This window comes from Eubalaena glacialis, chromosome 7, assembly GCF_028564815.1.
Source record: "Eubalaena glacialis isolate mEubGla1 chromosome 7, mEubGla1.1.hap2.+ XY, whole genome shotgun sequence".
Lineage (NCBI taxonomy): Eukaryota > Metazoa > Chordata > Mammalia > Artiodactyla > Balaenidae > Eubalaena > Eubalaena glacialis.
In genome coordinates, this window is record NC_083722.1 from 40,142,591 (window position 1) to 40,160,466 (window position 17,876).

The 17,876-nt window shown below is 39.0% G+C and overlaps 1 protein-coding gene across 2 annotated transcripts in view; it reads left to right on the forward strand.

Moving 5' to 3' along the window:
* ILRUN (inflammation and lipid regulator with UBA-like and NBR1-like domains) overlaps positions 1-17,876 on the forward strand; it is a 114,641-nt gene that overhangs the window by 34,234 nt on the left and 62,531 nt on the right. For both annotated transcript variants that reach the window (XM_061196365.1, XM_061196366.1), the window contains exons 2-3: positions 5,825-5,979; positions 11,730-11,927. In XM_061196365.1, coding sequence (XP_061052348.1) covers positions 5,825-5,979; positions 11,730-11,927 — 353 coding nt within the window. The remainder of the gene's footprint in view (positions 1-5,824; positions 5,980-11,729; positions 11,928-17,876) is intronic.

A 17,876-nucleotide genomic window follows, 5' to 3' on the forward strand; every position in this document is an offset into this window, starting at 1 on the left:
TTGTATCTTCCAGTGGTGGGAAAAAAGATACCTTTTCTTTCTTCTGTTTTTGTTTTTGTTTTCATTTACCTTTTTTATAAACTATTCAAACCTACAGAAAATTTTAAAAGAATCAGAGTATATACCCTTATACTTGCCACCTAATTCAAGAACAGTGGTTAACATTTTTGCCATAATTTGTTTTCTCTATATAAAAATTTTTTGAATCATTTGAAAGTTGTAGACATCACGACCCTTCATCCTTAAATATTTCAGCATGCTTCTAAAAAAAGGACATTCCTTTACATAACTACATAGTAAGACACTAAGATAATTTACTAAAATTCTTTAGTACTAAAAATATATTCAGTACATATTGTAAGTTTGCTCAGTTGTTCCCAAATGTATCATTTATAACCCTTTTTTTTTTTTAATAGAATCCATTCAAGGACCTCAAGGATCATATATTGCATTTGGTTGTTATGTTTCTTTGAAATTTTTTGTGTTTGGGGGTTGCTCAACAAGGCTTGAGGGATCTTAATTCCCTGACCAGGGACTGAACCCGGGCCACGGCAGTGAAAGCGCCTAACCCCTGGACCCTCTCTTTAAATCTAGAACAGTGCCACCACCTTGGGTTTTCATGGCAGAATGCTAGTTTTTTACTTTCTCTTTGGGAAAGGTATAACTGCTGATGTTAGTTAGAGGGACCAGTTCTAAAAAGTATTAAAATTAATGGATCAGTAAATAGCCAGGAAAAGAAGAGGAAGAAACAATCTTGGACTTGCTAGGGCTCTGAGAAGTGGGTAAATACTGGTGTGAACTTTGTTGCTTCTCTTAATGAAATCTTTCACAAGTTCTTTCTTTCTTCTTACTGTCTTCATGTATTAAATAATATCATCTATTAGTTAATTTTTAGGTTTGAAAGTATTTTAAGTCTTCTTTAGCCCAACTTCTATTCCCTACCTGTGTTCATCTTTGTTTTAATGAAATTCTGTTTCTTCTGAGGCCTTAAAATTCACAAGTATCACAAGTACACGTTTTTTGGCCTGTTTTTTTGGTCTTCCATGTTACATGCCTGCTGAGTTGATGTTGGAAAGCCCGGGTAGATGTTGGAAAGCCCGGGTAAGAACTGACATCTGTTTTGCTGATCCTTTTTCTAATCAGGTTTTTTCAGTCATTCAAAGATAGTGAGGTCTTTCTGATTCCTGATGAGCTTGTGCCTTAGGAGCAGTATCATTGGTGCTCCACAGGTAAGGAAAACTTCTTGAAGTTCGGGATAGGTACTGCTTGAAGCCTGAAGATGCTACTGTTCATGTTTAACTAGATTGATTCATTATTCTGATTTCCCATTTTAATTTATGTCCAAATTAGATGGATAGTTTTTTTTCTTATAAACAATTTGGATCCTTTTGAGTTTCTTACTTGTTCAGAGAGTGGAAAGAGAAGGTGTCTAATTTTATTTTGCTTAGAATCTGAGCTAATACTTAGACTTCCAGCATTCCCTCTTTAATTCTGATTTCCTAGTTTTCTTAACTGTTTTCTTCTACCCCGTATTTTTAGGATGATGTTCCTGACTGTATATTCAGTATATAGATGATTTTTCTTCATAAGACTGTCAATCTGACTTCTTTTTTCAAAGAAGACATACAGATGGCCAATAGGCACATGAAAAGATGTTCAATATCGCTAATTATTAGAGAAATGAAAATCAAAACTGCAATGAGTTATCACCTCACACTGGTCAGAATGGCCATCATTAAAAAGTCTACAAATAACAAATGCTGGATAGGGTGTGGAGAAAAGGGAACCCTCCTACACTGTTGGTGGGAATGTAAATTGGTGCAGCCACTATGGAAAACAGGTTGGAGGTTCCTTAAAAAACTAGAAATAGAGTTGCCATATGATCCAGCAATTCCACTTCTGTGCATATATCAGGAGAAAACTCTAATTTGAAAAGGTACATGCACCCCCATGTTCATAGCAGCACTATTCACAATAGCCAAGACATGGAAGCAACCTAAATGTCCATCAACAGATGAATGGATAACGAAGATGTGGTAAATATATACAATGGAATACTACTCAGCCATAAAAAAAGAGTGAAATAATGCCATTTGCAGCAACATGCATGGACCTAGAGATTATCATACTAAGTGAATGAAGTAAATCAGAAAGGCAAATACCATGTGATATCACCGATATGTGGAATCTAACATATGATCCAAATGAATTTATTTACAAAACAGAAACAGACTCGCAGACATAGAAAACAAACTTATGGTTACCAAAGGGGAAAGGGGGTGGGGGAGGGATAAATTAGGAGTTTGGGATTAGCAGATACAAACCATCTGATAAACAGCAAGGTCCTACTGTATAGCACAGGGAACTATATTCAATATCCCATAATAAACCATAATGGAAAAGAATATGATAAATAATATATATATATCTGAATCACTTTGCTGTACATCAGAAACTAACATAACATTGTAAATCAACTATACATCAGTAAAAAATAAAGTAAAATAAAATTTTACCATTTTAACCATTTTTAAGTGCACAGTTCTGTGGCATAAAGTATATTCACAATGTTTTGTAACCATCACTATCATCCATCTTTGCCTGTGCCTTTTTTCCCCCTATTAACACTGCCTCCCTTTGTTCTTTAGGGCACTTTTAACTATTAAAATCAGAGTAAAAACTTTTCTTGAGCAAAAGCACTGAAGGAACCTGGAAGTTTAAACTTTCAGGCTGGACTGAATACTGAGTCAGTGTCCTCCCTTTCCCATCTGCTCAGCCAGCTCTGTTTCATGTAGAGTTTTTTATTGGCTAATAATAGTTGAGTATGTTGTTTTGAACAGGAATACATGCTATCATGTCTGCTTGTTCCCACACTGAATAGGAGCTATTTAGTCTCTTCCTGCCGTTCCTTGGCCCTGTGAGGCAGTGATCTAAATGGTCCAAGCGCTGAGGAGCTGTGTACCTGCCTGATGGGTTAGAGCACCACTGGGCTAATGTCTTCTCTCCGCCTTGTACTTGGGAAATGATTGTGCTTTGTCATCCTTCACTTCTTCTTCCTGCCAGGAGTCCAGTTCACTACTTTCAGTTTCACTTTGGGCTTTAAAAGTATTCCTTAATCTTTCTCTGGTTGAATTTTCTGTATAATACAGGTACAAGTAAGCAGTTTTGTTGGCTTGGCTGTGGGATGAGTTGGAATGTGTGAAAGGAGATTTGGGGGGGGGATGGATCTGCCTAAGTAGGGTAGCTGGACTTTTCCACTTGCTAGTGTTTCTGCTGTGCTGGTCTCGAAGTCCTGTTTGATATCAGGCAGAGCCAAGTGGCGAAATATGACACAGGCTGAGGATGAGCATTGGCAATTGTCCTGAGTGCACAAATAGTCTCTTCCCTCCCAAGCATATTTTACAGCCAAGTGAACAGAAGACAATTCAGGCTGTTTGCCTGAGACCTTCGGCAGAAAAATTATCTTTATAAAAAAGTGGACAGTTGGTTTTTATAAAAAGTTTCAGAAGAACAAAATGCAACCTAGGCTTATTTCTCTCTCCCTTGTTTTATCTCTGATCCCTAAGTGTAAGGCTGATTCCAGATGTACTCCTAAGTCTGTTTGCGGGTGGTAGGGTCTGGGCATCCCCAAGTTCGACCAGTCACATATTCTTCACTTGAGATCAGTGTCAGCTAGATAAGGAAGTTGCCGGAAAAACTGAAGTCTAAGCTTTCATACTGAATGGTCAAGTAAACAGGCACAGTTTGGACCCTGGCCCAGCTCTGCTCCATGTAAATTTTATCTAGCACACACATGACGAGCCAGCAGTTGGTGGTGGTGTAATTCCAGTCATGACTCACTAATACTGCAGGCCGCCATTGCGTGAGGCTTGACCTGAGGTAGCTGCTCTAAATATAGCCTTCCTTTCTGGCAGCTGCAAACACCTGGAAGAGCAGGCAGGCCCCCAGCAGAAAAGTATTTGCTGTTAATAGCATGTCTGTTGAACAGTTGTGTACTGTCAGAGCTTATTTCATGCTATGTTTATATATAATTAAAAACAACCCACTGGATCCATTGGCTTATGGTTGGGTTATGTTTAGAAAAATGCTATTTGTGTTGTTATTCTGTGGGGACTGGGGATGATGTCACTAGTTTGAGGAAGACCATAAGAGAAATGGTTAATGTAATTACCGACAATTTCTTTGATCTTTAATGAACACAGCTAACTTAAACCCCTTAGCGGCCTTTGGTCTCTGGCACTGAAGAACCAAGCTGTCAGTCATGTGATTCTGTTCAGTTAGGGACTCTGGTTTGTGTGCTTGGTAGTTCCTTCTGACATAAGGGGGTTTATAAGTAATTGAAAAGAACACCAGGGACTTCCCTGGTGGTCCAGTGGTAAAGAATCCACCTTACAATGCAGGGGACATGGCTTCGATCCCTGATCAGGGAGCTAAGATCCCACATGCCGCAGGGCAACTAAGCCCGTGCGCCACAACTACGGCACTTGTACGCCTCAACTAGAGCCCGCGTGCTCTGGAACCCGCGCGCCACAACTACAGAGCCCATGCGCCCTGGAGCCTGCGCGCCACAACTAGAGAAGAGAAAACCCACATGCCACAACTAGAGAGAAGCCAGCGCACCACGACGAAGAGCCCACGCGCCACAACGAAAGATCCCGCATGCCTCAACGAAGATCCTGTGTGCTGCAACTAAGACCTGATGCAGCCAAAAATAAATAAAATAAATAAATAAATCTTAAAAAACAAAATAAAAACACCACTATTTACAAAATGGTGTTAAGACCTCACCAAGATCTTATTTTTTACCTATCAGATCGACAAAAATCCAAAATGTTGGAGAAACACCGTTGATGAGCAAGTGGGGAAATAGACACTCTCGTACATTCTTGGTGGGAGCATTCATTAAGTATGTAACTTTTTTACTGAGGGAAGTTTAGATATATCGATTAAAGCCACAAATATATGCCCTTTGACCCAACGGTATCACTTGTAGGACTTTATCCTACAGATGCACTTGTGTGTTAAACTATGTGTGCTTAAGCTTATATATGGAAGAATTAAAGATAGGAAGCAAACTCAAAAGTGGATTGGTTACCTAAATAATGATATATCTATACAGTGGATACAGCTGTAAAAAACAATGAGGATATTCATTGTGTACTGACTTAGAAATGTCTTCATGATACAGTGTTAAGGGAATAAAGCAAAGAGCAGTGTGTAATATGCTACCAATTGTGTAAGAAGGGGGGAAATAAGAATATATCATTTGCTTGTATGTGCATAAGGAAGTTCTGGAAGGGTATTTAAGAAAGTAATATGAACAAATGATTACCTGTGTGTGTGTATGTGTGTGTGTGTGTAGGAGGGAAGAGATAAGATGGGTATTTTTCATTGTATGAAACTTTGAATCATGTGCATGTATTGCTTTTTTAAAAAAATAAATAATTGGATTTTTTTTTTTTAATGGAGCTTCTTTGGGTTTTAGGCACAGCTACAGAGGAGCTCTCTTTTAATTGACTTCCTTACCCATACTTGCTGTCCTTGTGTGGGTAAGAGAGGGATTTCCTCACATTGTTGCTGATGGTGCTAATAATGTTTGTTACTTTCTATGTGGGTACCTTGGGAAGAAAGTGATGCACAAGTTTTTGGTCCTGGCGTTTTTCGTGTTGTTCCTCAGCCAGAATCAATGACTCTGAAGATTAACATACCAGGAGCCATCTATATACCTTCTATATATGGGTTCTATAGGTTCCTTTTGTTTGACAATTAGGATAATATGCTCTGGAGAGGACTGAAGTCTTTTGCCTTTTCTCTTTATTTGTAGGAACCTACAAGCAGCAATTGGCGCCTATTATGACTTTGAGAGCCCAAACATCAGTGTGCCCTCTATGTCCTTTGTTGAAGATGTCACCATAGGAGAAGGGGAGTCGATACCTCCTGATACTCAATTTATAAAAACATGGCGAATCCAAAATTCTGGTAAATGTATAACGAGCAATCTTCCTTGCCCAGTTTTCTTTTTCTTAGTAGTTAAAAGAAATAAGGAAGTGTTTTAGCTTAAATTATGTGATTGTGTAACTCTGAGCTTTTCCTTATACATGATGTAGAATTTTCTTGTACTGGTATGATGACCCAAACACCAATAAAATACTCCCTAGATTAGGAAGAATTTAGGTCTTGATGACATTTAAACACAATTCAATATTCTTTTGATACCAGGAACTAGGCCTGTGTGTGGTGGTGGTATTTTCTCCACCTGTACAGTTCTACTCCATTATTTTATTTCTGCTCTAATTAATCTTCCAGTTATTTCCAGCAAGCTAGAGGAGGTGCATCCTTGAATGGAACAAGGTAGTTAGAGTTGTGAGCATCTGCTCTTTTGAAAGCTCATTTCTTTGCAACCACGAGGATGATTGTATCTGAAATTTTCATTGAGCTATCTATTTGAGATGTTAACATCACTTTGAAAAATTGGTTAAGAAGCGTAGGGATTTGCTCAGAATAGAAAAGATGGAAAGATTGAGAAATTGCTTTTTTTAAAAAACATTGTTTTGACGTACTGCTGACTTAAGAAAAATTTAACATAAGTTAACCATAGTTCTTTGAAAATAGTATCTGAATATGTATCTAGTAACTGTTTATTATCACCTTTTACTTGTTAAATTCTTTTCTAATGACTTTTTTAATTTGAGTGAGTTTAATATTTCTTGTCTCATCCAGTAACAATTTATGCTGACTAGGTGAGGATGCTTTAACTTCCTTATTAATGAGGATTTACAAAAGAAATTCTAAGAGATGGAAAACTAGACAAAAGGAATATTTAGCTAAAAGTTTGTTGGTGTCGGGGAACCGTGTCTAATAAGGTAATCTGATGTGAAATTATATAAAACTCTGGGGACTCAAACCTATAAAAGTGACCTTTTGTTGGACCCTGTTTACTTTTCAGTTCTTTATACTTCAGTTCTTTTAGGATGGGGAGAGACTGGCCAAGCTAGCCTTTTATATAATAATTAATGTACCAAATTATTATTCTTAGTTTTTCTGGCTAATTTGGAAGTAACTTTACCTTGGATGAAGGTTTGGTATGTCACTGAGCAAAAGCACATAATCTGGATTGACCCAGTGTTGTAGATGACTTGGGACATCAGTGGCTTTGTAAATTTTCATTAGCTTCTTTTCTCTTTTGGTTATAACAGTGTGGTGCATTGTTAGTTTGAGAGGCACATGGTAGTACAGGAAAACAGCCATTTTTCTATTTTTCTTGAAATTCTTGTTCCAAGTTTGATTATCTTTACGTTGTCTAATTTCTTTCTCACCTTTCTTAATGTTGTCTGCTTTTAAAAATATTAAAACAATCTCTTTAGGTCAGCTTTTATTCATCATATTTCTTATCTGAATTACTAAAATCTGTGTTACTGGTCAAAAATGCTTTTGAAACCTAGCCGTGAATTTTTAAAATGAGTAACGTTTGTTTAGAAAGTATAGCTTATTAAAAGTTTTGTTTATTTAAAAGAATTAATCCAAGACCTTGTTTACTTAATGGTGAAAACACTGGAAATGGTCTGGCTTTCCATGGGTTCTTTATAGTGTTTTTAAATATTGAAAGTTGTTAGAGTACTGTTGAAATGTTTTAAATACCATCTTGCTGCAAAATAACCATTTTATATTTCAGAAAGCCTCTTGAAATATCTACTCACTCACTAGACAGTTTCTTGGGTTAATGGGAGATTGTAAGGGTTTGATATAAAATGGCGAGAATGTCAAATCAGAACCCCAAAGAGCCTGCCTTTCACCTTGACTTGGAGAAAATTTGTTTTGGTGGGCCTAGCTCTTTTTCCTTCTGCTTTTGCATAGTAACTCCAGTTTAAAACAATCTCTGGGTCTGCAGCCTTTCTTCCTGTAAAAGGACATTTTTGTTCCTGTACACCTCTTGAAAAACTGGGCAACAGTTGCTAGAGATTTTACCTTTCGAGGTACTTGGAACAGGTAGGTTTTTTATTCTTCTGGAAATCATTCCATCAGTTGTAAAATAGTTTTGTGTCTGTAAACTAAATGCTTTCCATTTGTTTAAGAAGAAACTGGCCTCACATAATTAAGTGACATGTATGTTATTAGAGAGAGAGATAAGGAAAGCATGCACAGGCACTGGTTCTTTGACGTCATCCTAATCTGGCCTGGGTTCTTTCTGGAAATAGAGTGGTAACACACAGAAGTAGTGTAGGCCGGGACTTCCTTGGCAGTCCAGTGGTTAAGACTCTGCGCTCCCAATGCAGGGGGCATGGGTTCAATCCCTGGTTGGGGAACTAAGATCCTGCATGCCGCATGGCGTGGCCAAAAAAAAAAAAAAAAAAAAAAAAAGTAGGGTAGGGCTTAGCTGTTTCTCCTCAGGCTCTCTTACTCTCATTCATAACCTTCCCTAAGAGATAAGTGCTCACTGAAAGAGTTTCATAAATAATTTTTCACGGTGCTTCTCTACTGTCATGTTTCAGGCATACCAGGAATTCAAATTTACAACAGATGAGATTGATAGGAACTGCATATAGCTGTCCCAGCACCTTCCCCAAAGAAGATAAATGTCACACATTGTTTAAAATTAAACAGCTAATATTGTTTAAGTCCTTATATTCAGATCATAGAAAAACTGAAGTGAGACATTTAATGACATAGATGCAGAATCGCAGGATCCAAACTTTTGGTACTGTGTAAGTTTCAGAAGTTTGGGAAACTTTACAGCTGGAGTTTAAAATGAAAATTTGAAACTGTCCCTCTGAAGATGAAAGGAGACAATTCTCTTTACCAACACTTACAGCTTCTCAGTTGTTACAGCCATGCTGTGCTGTCCAGCTGTGGTGAGTGTTAAACTAAGCATATTGTAACTCTGGTGTTCCTCTGACTTTAATGAAGTAGTTGTGATTGTTATATGAGAGAGTGACTTCAGAGTCATCTTTATTTTCTAAACTACATAGAAGTGAATATGAAACAACAGTTGAGGGAAAAAAAGAAACTTGAGAAAGAACAACTATTCCCTCCATTTTTCTTTTGACTCCTTAAAATAGTTAAGTTTCTTATGTTCCAGTCACTTTATCAGGTACAGGAAGAAAATGGCAACAAGATCAGTGAAGGGCCCTGTTTGCATGTAGCTTAATTTGAAATGCAGTCTCTAAAGCTACAGGGGTTAAAAAGAGGGAGGGGGTCTTCACTGAGGTTTGTCTTCTGTCTTGCTCTTTGGATGTTCCTTGTTGTCTCCAAACTATTTCTATAATCACTTATACCTAGTAAGTCTCAGACTTTCTGGAACTGATGGACTTTTATTTTGTTTTTGCCATGCTCTCTATCGTCTCAGAATTGCCACATGACAGGTTTCTTGTCTTGTTTTGACTTTTTATGTTTTTTAATAAAATTATATTCCATGATAACTGGAGAATCACAGCCTTAGTCATATGTGTGCTTGCGATACTTAACTTGGAAAGTCATAAAACACAGATTAGTCTTTCTTTTCTTCTTATATATATCTACCCTCCCATCAAGCCAGTTGTAACAGACTTAATTTGAAGTGCTATTGCGTTATACTTCTCAAATCCAGATTTTTCCGGTATGCTTAGCCTGGTAGGCCAAGTAGCTCATCAGTATTTCCCTTCCTTCTGTATCAAGAGTCAGTATCAGTGACCTTTTCAGAACTACCTGACCTGACAGTTGGGGGCTGTAAGAACTATATGTCATAATAAACTGTTGGTAACTCTCAGAAGGCAGATGATTGGTTCTTCATTTTATAGCAGATTAACACTTTAGAGTTGATGGTGTATAACTCTTCCAGTTTTTTCAAGAGGCTCTCCAAGTACCACATCAATAGGGTCTGACGTACTAAAAAGATCAGGACCGTAGCCTCATAATTGTTAACATCATTTAACATTTTACCAGCTAACTCAGTATCCTGGAAATACAGCAGTACTCCCTCTTTTGCACAGATGAGAGATCCAACTGTCTCAGCTGCTTGTGCTTGTCTGCCTAGGACAGCCAAGTATTTTCCACACCCAGACAGTCTTGGTTTCCCTTGTTTTCTTTAAAGTTCCAAAACAGACACATTCTTGGATTTTCATATAAACATTGTCTTGTTATAGATGTGTGTGTCTTTGTGTGTGTGTGCATGTGTATGTGTATCTTTTAAAGAATAATTGTGAATTCAACCCTATAATAGTAGCTTAATTTTCCTCTTGGATCTTGGTCTTTAAAGAGACTGACATTTTCCAAGGTACTTCACGTCAACTGCTACTATTCTTGACTAAGACAAATATGCTTTTGCCGGGCCATAGGCCCCAGAAATGAAAAAAAAGAATTTGCATGTATTGCCAGTGTATCATCCACAACATTTTCAACAGCAGCAGTTGCCCTTTATAGTGTTAACTTAAGAGGGCACTTTGCTGGCAGGATTTTTTTTAAAGAGGGTCTGACAGACATAGCGACCACTGCTCCATCTGCTACCCATAAAATCCAAGAGCCACAGCAGGTGCCGTTCTACTGCTGAGATCTCAGCAGTAGAGTGTTGGTTGCTTTTCTCTCCAGTTCTCTTTTTCAGTAGTAAACCATCAAGTATATCAAAACCGGCCTGGCACTTCACGAACAAGGTACTGAGGAATCCTAGAGTGCTGTTAGGAGATGAGTTTCAAGCATGCTGAAAGTACTTCCATGTCCAGCTTTTCATGGTGATTTGCTTTTATAATGAATGTATGTATCTCAACAAAAAGATATATAGAGGTTTCTGTATATAGTAAAAAGGAGTCTGTTGGAGACTTCACAGGAAAGATCACATCTAGTCACTGTGTGGCTACCTATGACTGGTCAGAAGTCAATATATTGATTTCTCATTTGAGTTAGTTTACGTGAAAATAGGTGTACAGGAGTGGGAACCAAATAAGACTGTTGCCACTTCCAAAGGAGGGAAAGACATTCCTGCCAAAGCCATTTCTCTGTCTTGCCATTCCTCTGTCTTGCCATTCCTATTCTTTCTACAAGCACCTCCTGCTGGTGTCATCACCCCTGAGACAACGGGTCATTGTACTGTTATCAGGGCCCACTGTTCATATTTTCCCCACTACTGTTTGAACCTGAAAACGAAACTTTCACTTGACTCCTTTGTCTTATTTGCAGTCTTTTGACCCTCGATCTTTTCATTGTTAGGGACTCCAGAAGAAAAGTCATACATCAGGGAAAAAGCAGTTCTAAAATGAAAATAATACAGAAACTATTCCTCTTTCCTCAATGGAAAGTTTCATCCTCTTTCCTCGATGGAAAAACTGGGGACAGTCAGACATATTTTTACTTTGAATGTCAGTTTAAAAGGTCAGGTGCAAATGGGCATGTGTTCTTAGTAGAGAAAGCAGTCTTTGAAAGATGTGGGCCTGAGCTTCATTTCCATGGCTCTTTTCCGACATCATTCTTAGGTTCTACAGATTCAGTGTGATGTGTGGCCTTCCTTGGGTCACCCCAAACACATTTTCTTGAGGAACTGCCTTGCTTTTGCTGTGTGTGCTTTCTCTTAGGGATAGACTGCTGGTCAGAGGTTGCTGACTCTGATTCTTGCTGACCAGTGAGGTGTTATATAGCTCAAAGATATGTGGATAGGTTTACATATGTGTGAGAGACAAAGAGACCTCTTCTACAGTTTTGTAATGAACTGCAGTCAGCATAGGACCATTGATTGCCTAACATTTTTTTCTTTTGCTTGAACTCAGGGGCAGAGGCCTGGCCTCCAGGGGTTTGTCTTAAATATGTCGGGGGAGACCAATTTGGACATGTGAACATGGTGATGGTGAGATCGCTAGAGCCCCAAGAGATTGCAGATGTCAGCGTCCAGATGTGCAGCCCCAGCAGAGCAGGAATGTATCAGGGACAGTGGCGGATGTGCACTGCTACAGGACTCTACTATGGAGGTGAGTATGTCCCTGTGCAGCCCAGGGTGAATGAATTAAGGTAACATCTTACAGCATCCCCAGCGTTGCTCACAGAGCCTGTCAAATTATGTAGCAGGGTGTGGTCCCTTTTAAACAGCGACCCCATGCGGGTAAATGACTTGAATTTAATGACTTATTGGTTCAGTCTAGCGGTCTCCTTTTTATACTAGGAATTTAGTTAAAATTTAGTGAAGTGTAATGAGATATATATTGCATTCTAAACAATGATTTAGTAGTGCTGCTATTTTTATTATATAATCTAGTAGGTGCTGTAAGAATACTGAAGGCAGTCCTTGTTCTCACAGTCTCTAGACAGAAGTTGTATAAAAAAAGATAATGCACAAAATGTGCATACTTCTCTCCACCTGATGACCTGTCAAGATGCTAGTACCGCTCACTCCTTCTTTTTACTGCCATACTTTTTGGACAGAGTGATTTACACTCATTGTCTCTTCTTCCCATTTACTTTTATTTTTCAAACCAGTCAATCCTTTACCCACTCCAGTGATGTTTATCAGCAACTACCCAGTTTCCAAATCCAGTAGCCACTTTCCAGTCTTCATAATAACTGACCCTCTATCATTTGGCACCAAACTCTAAATGTTTTTTGAAGTGTATACCTTCTTAGACTCACATGGTACCTCTCTTGTTTCTTCTCTGAATGTTCTTTGTCTAGTCTAATTTTTGCCCTGGGACTACAGACATACATTGATTTATTGACGTTCGCTTTATTGTGCTTTACAGATAATTTGTTTTTTACGAATTGAAGATTCATGACAACCTTTCGTTGAGCAAGTCTGCTGGCACCGTTTTTCCAACAGCATTTGCTCACTTAGTGTCTCTGTGTCACATTTTGGTAATTCTCACAATATTTCAGACTTTTTCATTATTATTATATTTGTTATGGTGACCTGTGATCAGCAATCTATGATGTTTCTATTGTAATTGTTTTGGGATGCCACAAACTGTGCCCACATAAGACTGTGAACTTAATTGGTAAATGTGTGTGTTCTGACCATTCCACCAATTAGCCATTCCTCCATCTCGTTTCCTCTCCTTGGACCTCCCTATTCCCCGAGACACAACAATATTGAAATTAGGTCGGTTGATAACTACAGTGGCCTCTAAGTGTTCAAGTGAAAGGAAGAGTCACACATCTCTCACTTTAAAAACTAGAAATGATTAAGCTTAGTGAGGAAGGCATGTCAAAAAACAAGATAGGCCAGAAGCTAGGTCACTTGTACCAAACAGCTAAGTTGTGAAAGCAAAGGAAAAGTTCTTCAAGGAAATGAAAAGTGCTACTCCAGTGAACACACGAATCATAAGAAAAGTGAGACAGCCTTATTGCTGATATGGAGAAAGTTTGAGTGGTCTGGATAGAAGATCAAATCAGCCACAACATTCCCTTAAGCCAAAGCCTAATCCAGAGCAAGGCCCTGACTCTCTTCAACTCTGTGAAGGCTGAGAGAGGTGAAGAAGCTGCAGAAGAAAAGTTTAAAGCTAGCAGAGGTTGGTTCTTGCAGTTTAAGGAAAGAAGCCCTCTCCATAACATAAAAGTGCAAGGTGAAGGAGCAAGTGCTGATGTAGAAGCTGCAGCAAGTTATCCAGAAGATCCAGCTAAGATAATTCATGAAGGTGGGCTACACTAAACAAGAGATTTTCAATGTAGACAAGACAGCCTTATATTGGGAGAAGATGCCATCTAGGACTTTCATAGCTAAGGAGGAGAAGTCAGTGCCTGGCTTCAAAGGACAGGCTTTCTTGTTAGGGGCTAATGCAGCTGGTGGCTTTACGTTGAATCCAGTGATCATTTACCATTCTGAAGACTCTAGGGCCCTTAAAAATTATGCTCAGTCTGCTCTGCCTGTGCTCTGTAAATGAAACAACAAAGCCTGGATGACTGTACATCTGTTTGCAACATGGTTCACTGACCATTTCAAGCCCACTGTTGAGACTTACTGCTCAGAAAGAAAGATTCCTTTCAAAATGTTACTACTCATCGACGGTGCTCCTGGTCACCCAAGAGCTCTGATGGAGATATACAACGAGATTTTCATGTCTGCCAACACAACATCTATTCTGTAGCCATAGATCAAAGAGTCATTTCTACTTTCAAGTCTTGTTCTTTAAGAAATACATTTTGTGAGGCTATAGTGAATCCTCTGATGCATCTGGGCAAAGTAAGTCCTTCTAGAAAGGATTCACCATTCTAGATGCCATTAAGAACATTTGTGATTCATGGGAGGAAGTCAAAATATCAGCATTAAGAGGAGTTTGGAAGCTGATTGCAACCCTCGTGGATGACTTTGGAAGGGTTCGAGACTTCAGCGGAGGAAGTAACTGCAGATGTGGTGGAGGTAGCGAGAGAACTAGAAGCGAAGCCTGAAGATGTGACTGAATGGCTGCAATCTCAGGATAAAACTTTAACCGATGAGGAGTTAACTTTTTACGACGAGCAAAGAAAGTGGCTCCTTGAGATAGTATCTACTCCTGGTGAAGATGCTGTGAAGATTGTTGAAATAACAACAAAGGACTTAGAATACTACATAAACTTAGTTGATAAAGCAATGGCAGGGTTTGAAAGGGCTGACTCCCAATTTTGAAAGAAGTTCTACTGTGGGCAAAATGCTATCAAACAGCATTGCATGCTACAGAGAAATTGCTTGTAAAAGGAAGAGTCAGGGCTTCCCTGGTGGCGCAGTGGTTGAGAGTCCGCCTGCCAATGCAGGGGACACGGGTTCGGGCCCTGGTCTGGGAGGATCCCACGTGCCGCAGAGCAACTGGGCCCGTGAGCCACAATTGCTGAGCCTGCGCGTCTGGAGCCTGTGCTCCGCAACGGGAGAGGCCGCGGTGGTGAGGGCCCGCGCACCGCGATGAAGAGTGGCCCCCGCTTGCCGCAACTGGAGAGGGCCCTCCCACAGAAACGAAGACCCAACACACCCAAAAATAAATAAATAAATAAATTAAAAAGGAAGAGTCAGTCAGTGCAGCAAACTTCATTGTTCTCTTACTTTAAGCTGCCCCAGCCTTCAGCAACTCCCAAGCTGATCAGTGTGTAGCCATCAACATGGAGGCAAGACCCTCCACCAGCAAAAAAGATTACAACTTGCTAAAGGCTCAGATGATGGTTAGCGGTTTTTGCCAATAAAGTATTTTTTAATTAAGATACGTACATCGTTTTCTTAGACATAATGCTATTGCACACTTAATAGGCTACAGTGTACAGGAAACGTAATGCACTGGGAAACCAAAAAATTCGTGTGACTCGCGTTATGGCAGTATTCACTGTATTGCATTGATCTGGAACTGAACCAGCTATATCTCCAAGGTATGCCTGTCCTAGATTGTGAGCTGGGCTCTGTTCATGCTCTGTGACCTCATCCACCCACCTGGCTTCATCTGTCACCAGTACGGCATACATGGTGGTACTCGAAGTCATATCTGTGGTGCAGACTCTTTGGAGTTTCAAACCTGTATTTAAGTGCTTGTGGACAGAACCCCTGGATATTCTGTAGAGTTTTGAATTTTAGTATCTCCTAGGCAAAACTTATATTCTTGTTATTGTCATCCCACTGAGATGATCAGGCCAGAAGCTTGAGCCATCTTTTGTTCTGTCTTAATCATCCTTAATCACAGACCAATTCCTATTTGTTTCTCTATATCCTATGTCCTAGAGATCCAGAGAAAAATAAATAAAAAAGAGTTCCTGTCCTCAGGGAGCTCTTAACTGGACTCATGGCCAGTGGGACCTTTGGAGTTATTTCAAGGAGTCCTGGAATTAATTTTCTCATATATGTTTTTGCAGCCAGTGGAAACTTGAAGTATTTCTCTGACTGAAAAAATTATAATGTTAGTGTCATCCTTTGTAACATCATTCTTTGCCGAAAACCTTTGTACCTCCTGTAATGGAGCCAAACTCCTTGGCACAGGGCTTAAAGCTCCTCATGATCTGGTCTGGCCTCATTTTCACTTTCATCCTTAGTCACCTCTTTACTCCCCACAGCCAGTCCCCAAAGACACCACATGATTTCACTTCTTCATGCCCTTGCTCATGTTGTTCCCATTGCCTGAAACACCTTTTTCTTTACAACAAACCCCTGCTCATCCTCAGCACCCTGGTGAAGTCACCTTTCCTCCTTCCCTCCTCCCCGCTTCTTACTCGCCCCTCTACCCCAAGGAAATACCTCCTTCCCTTTTCACTTATATTATGCACACGCTTGTTATTACAGTTAACACATTGTGTTTTAAGTGTTTGTTTACTTATCCTTTTCTCCTACTAGACAGTGAACTATTTTTTGAATAAAGAATCAACATCATGTAACAATCATCTATCAGAATGCAGAGAGATTATTTCTCCCCTCTTTTCAGGCCACCTCTCCTGAGAATCTTCTTACTTGCAAAGTTGGAAATAGTGTCTCCCATTGCTGAGCTCCATTTCATAATCTCTTTCCCTCTCCTTTGCCTCTCTTTGGCACTTTACCTCTTTCTGCCCAGTTAATTTGATGAATGTCTAATATCGCTTTTAAGACTTAAGGTGATACATGTCTCATTTATCTTTGTAACTCTTGAAAAAGCTGAGCCAAGTGCAGAGTGGAGAGTGGCTACTCAAATTTTTAAATGCATGTCAGTGTTTTTAAAGGAGGAGGAAGACAACATACATGACTTTAAAAAAAATTTCTTTGATGCAAAGATACTGCTTCATAGTGTTCTCCCATGCTTGAGAGCTCTAGTCTTATTTTGTGCGTGTGTGTTTTAGTGTTAAATTAAAAATAATTATCACTATATGTGACATTAAAATTTATACTTGTAACATCCCTCTCAAATTCTATAAGTAGGTAGAGTATAAATATACTAGCTCTGAAGACAGTAAAAACTTCAAAGCCTTTCTTGGTCATGTAGTCTGTGAGTTGTTTTTCAGGACTTTGAAATCTAATACCTACAAGGGATCTTAATAATTCATCTGATTCCATGGTTTTCAAGCATTTTTCTTAATCAGTGGAACCCTTTTCTTGATAAAAGTATATGTGAATGCCTCCTCCAAAAAAGAGAAAAGATAAAACTGAAACTGGCTTTGTTGAATTGGGAGCCTCCTTGGCCTGTGTTTCCCTGCTTTCTGTCTGAGGTGACCTCCAGGGCTGTGTGGAGTATAGTTTGCAAACCCTTCATCTACTCTAATAAAGAATTTAATTCCATTTACAAGCTACCGTATTCCATTGAATTCAGTTTAATGTTGATTATAAAACATGTCATGATAGCAGAACTGTTAAATGACTGGCAGAAAGTGAAATATACATAATATACATAAAACCACAGCTGTGAACATGTGAAAAAAGTAAGCTGCTATGTTAACCTTGGCATGAATGGCTCTTTCAGTTTTTCTGCTCACTCTTAGCTTGCTAGTGCATTGAGTATAGTGTAGTGGTAGGCGTTTGGAATGTAGGACTACATTGCCTGGGCACAAACTTCGACAAGTTAGGTAACTTCTCTATGCCTTATCTTTCTGCGTTTTTTTTTAAAGGTTTTTTTTGATGTGGACCTTTTTTTTTTTTAAGTCTTTATTGAATTTGTTACAATATTGCTTCTGTTTTATGTCTTGGTTTTTTGGCCGAGAGGCATGTGGGATCTTAGCTCACTGATCAGGGATTGAACCTGCATCCCCTGCATTGGAAGGCGACGTCTTAACCACTGGACTGCCAGGGAAGTCCCTCATCTTTCTGTTTTAACAACAAAGCTTGTTTTGTTTGTTTGTTTGTTTTTGGTTTTGGTTGGGTGGTCTCTTCTTTAGTCTTTAATGGTCTTTTCTAGAAAAAATCCATTCTCCTTATTTTTATAATAATACTTATGTTGTTTGAGCTCATTTCTCTTCCTAAAAGGAATTTTTGCTATATTTAATAATTTACAAAGTGGGTCTTCCTCCCTCATTTTAGA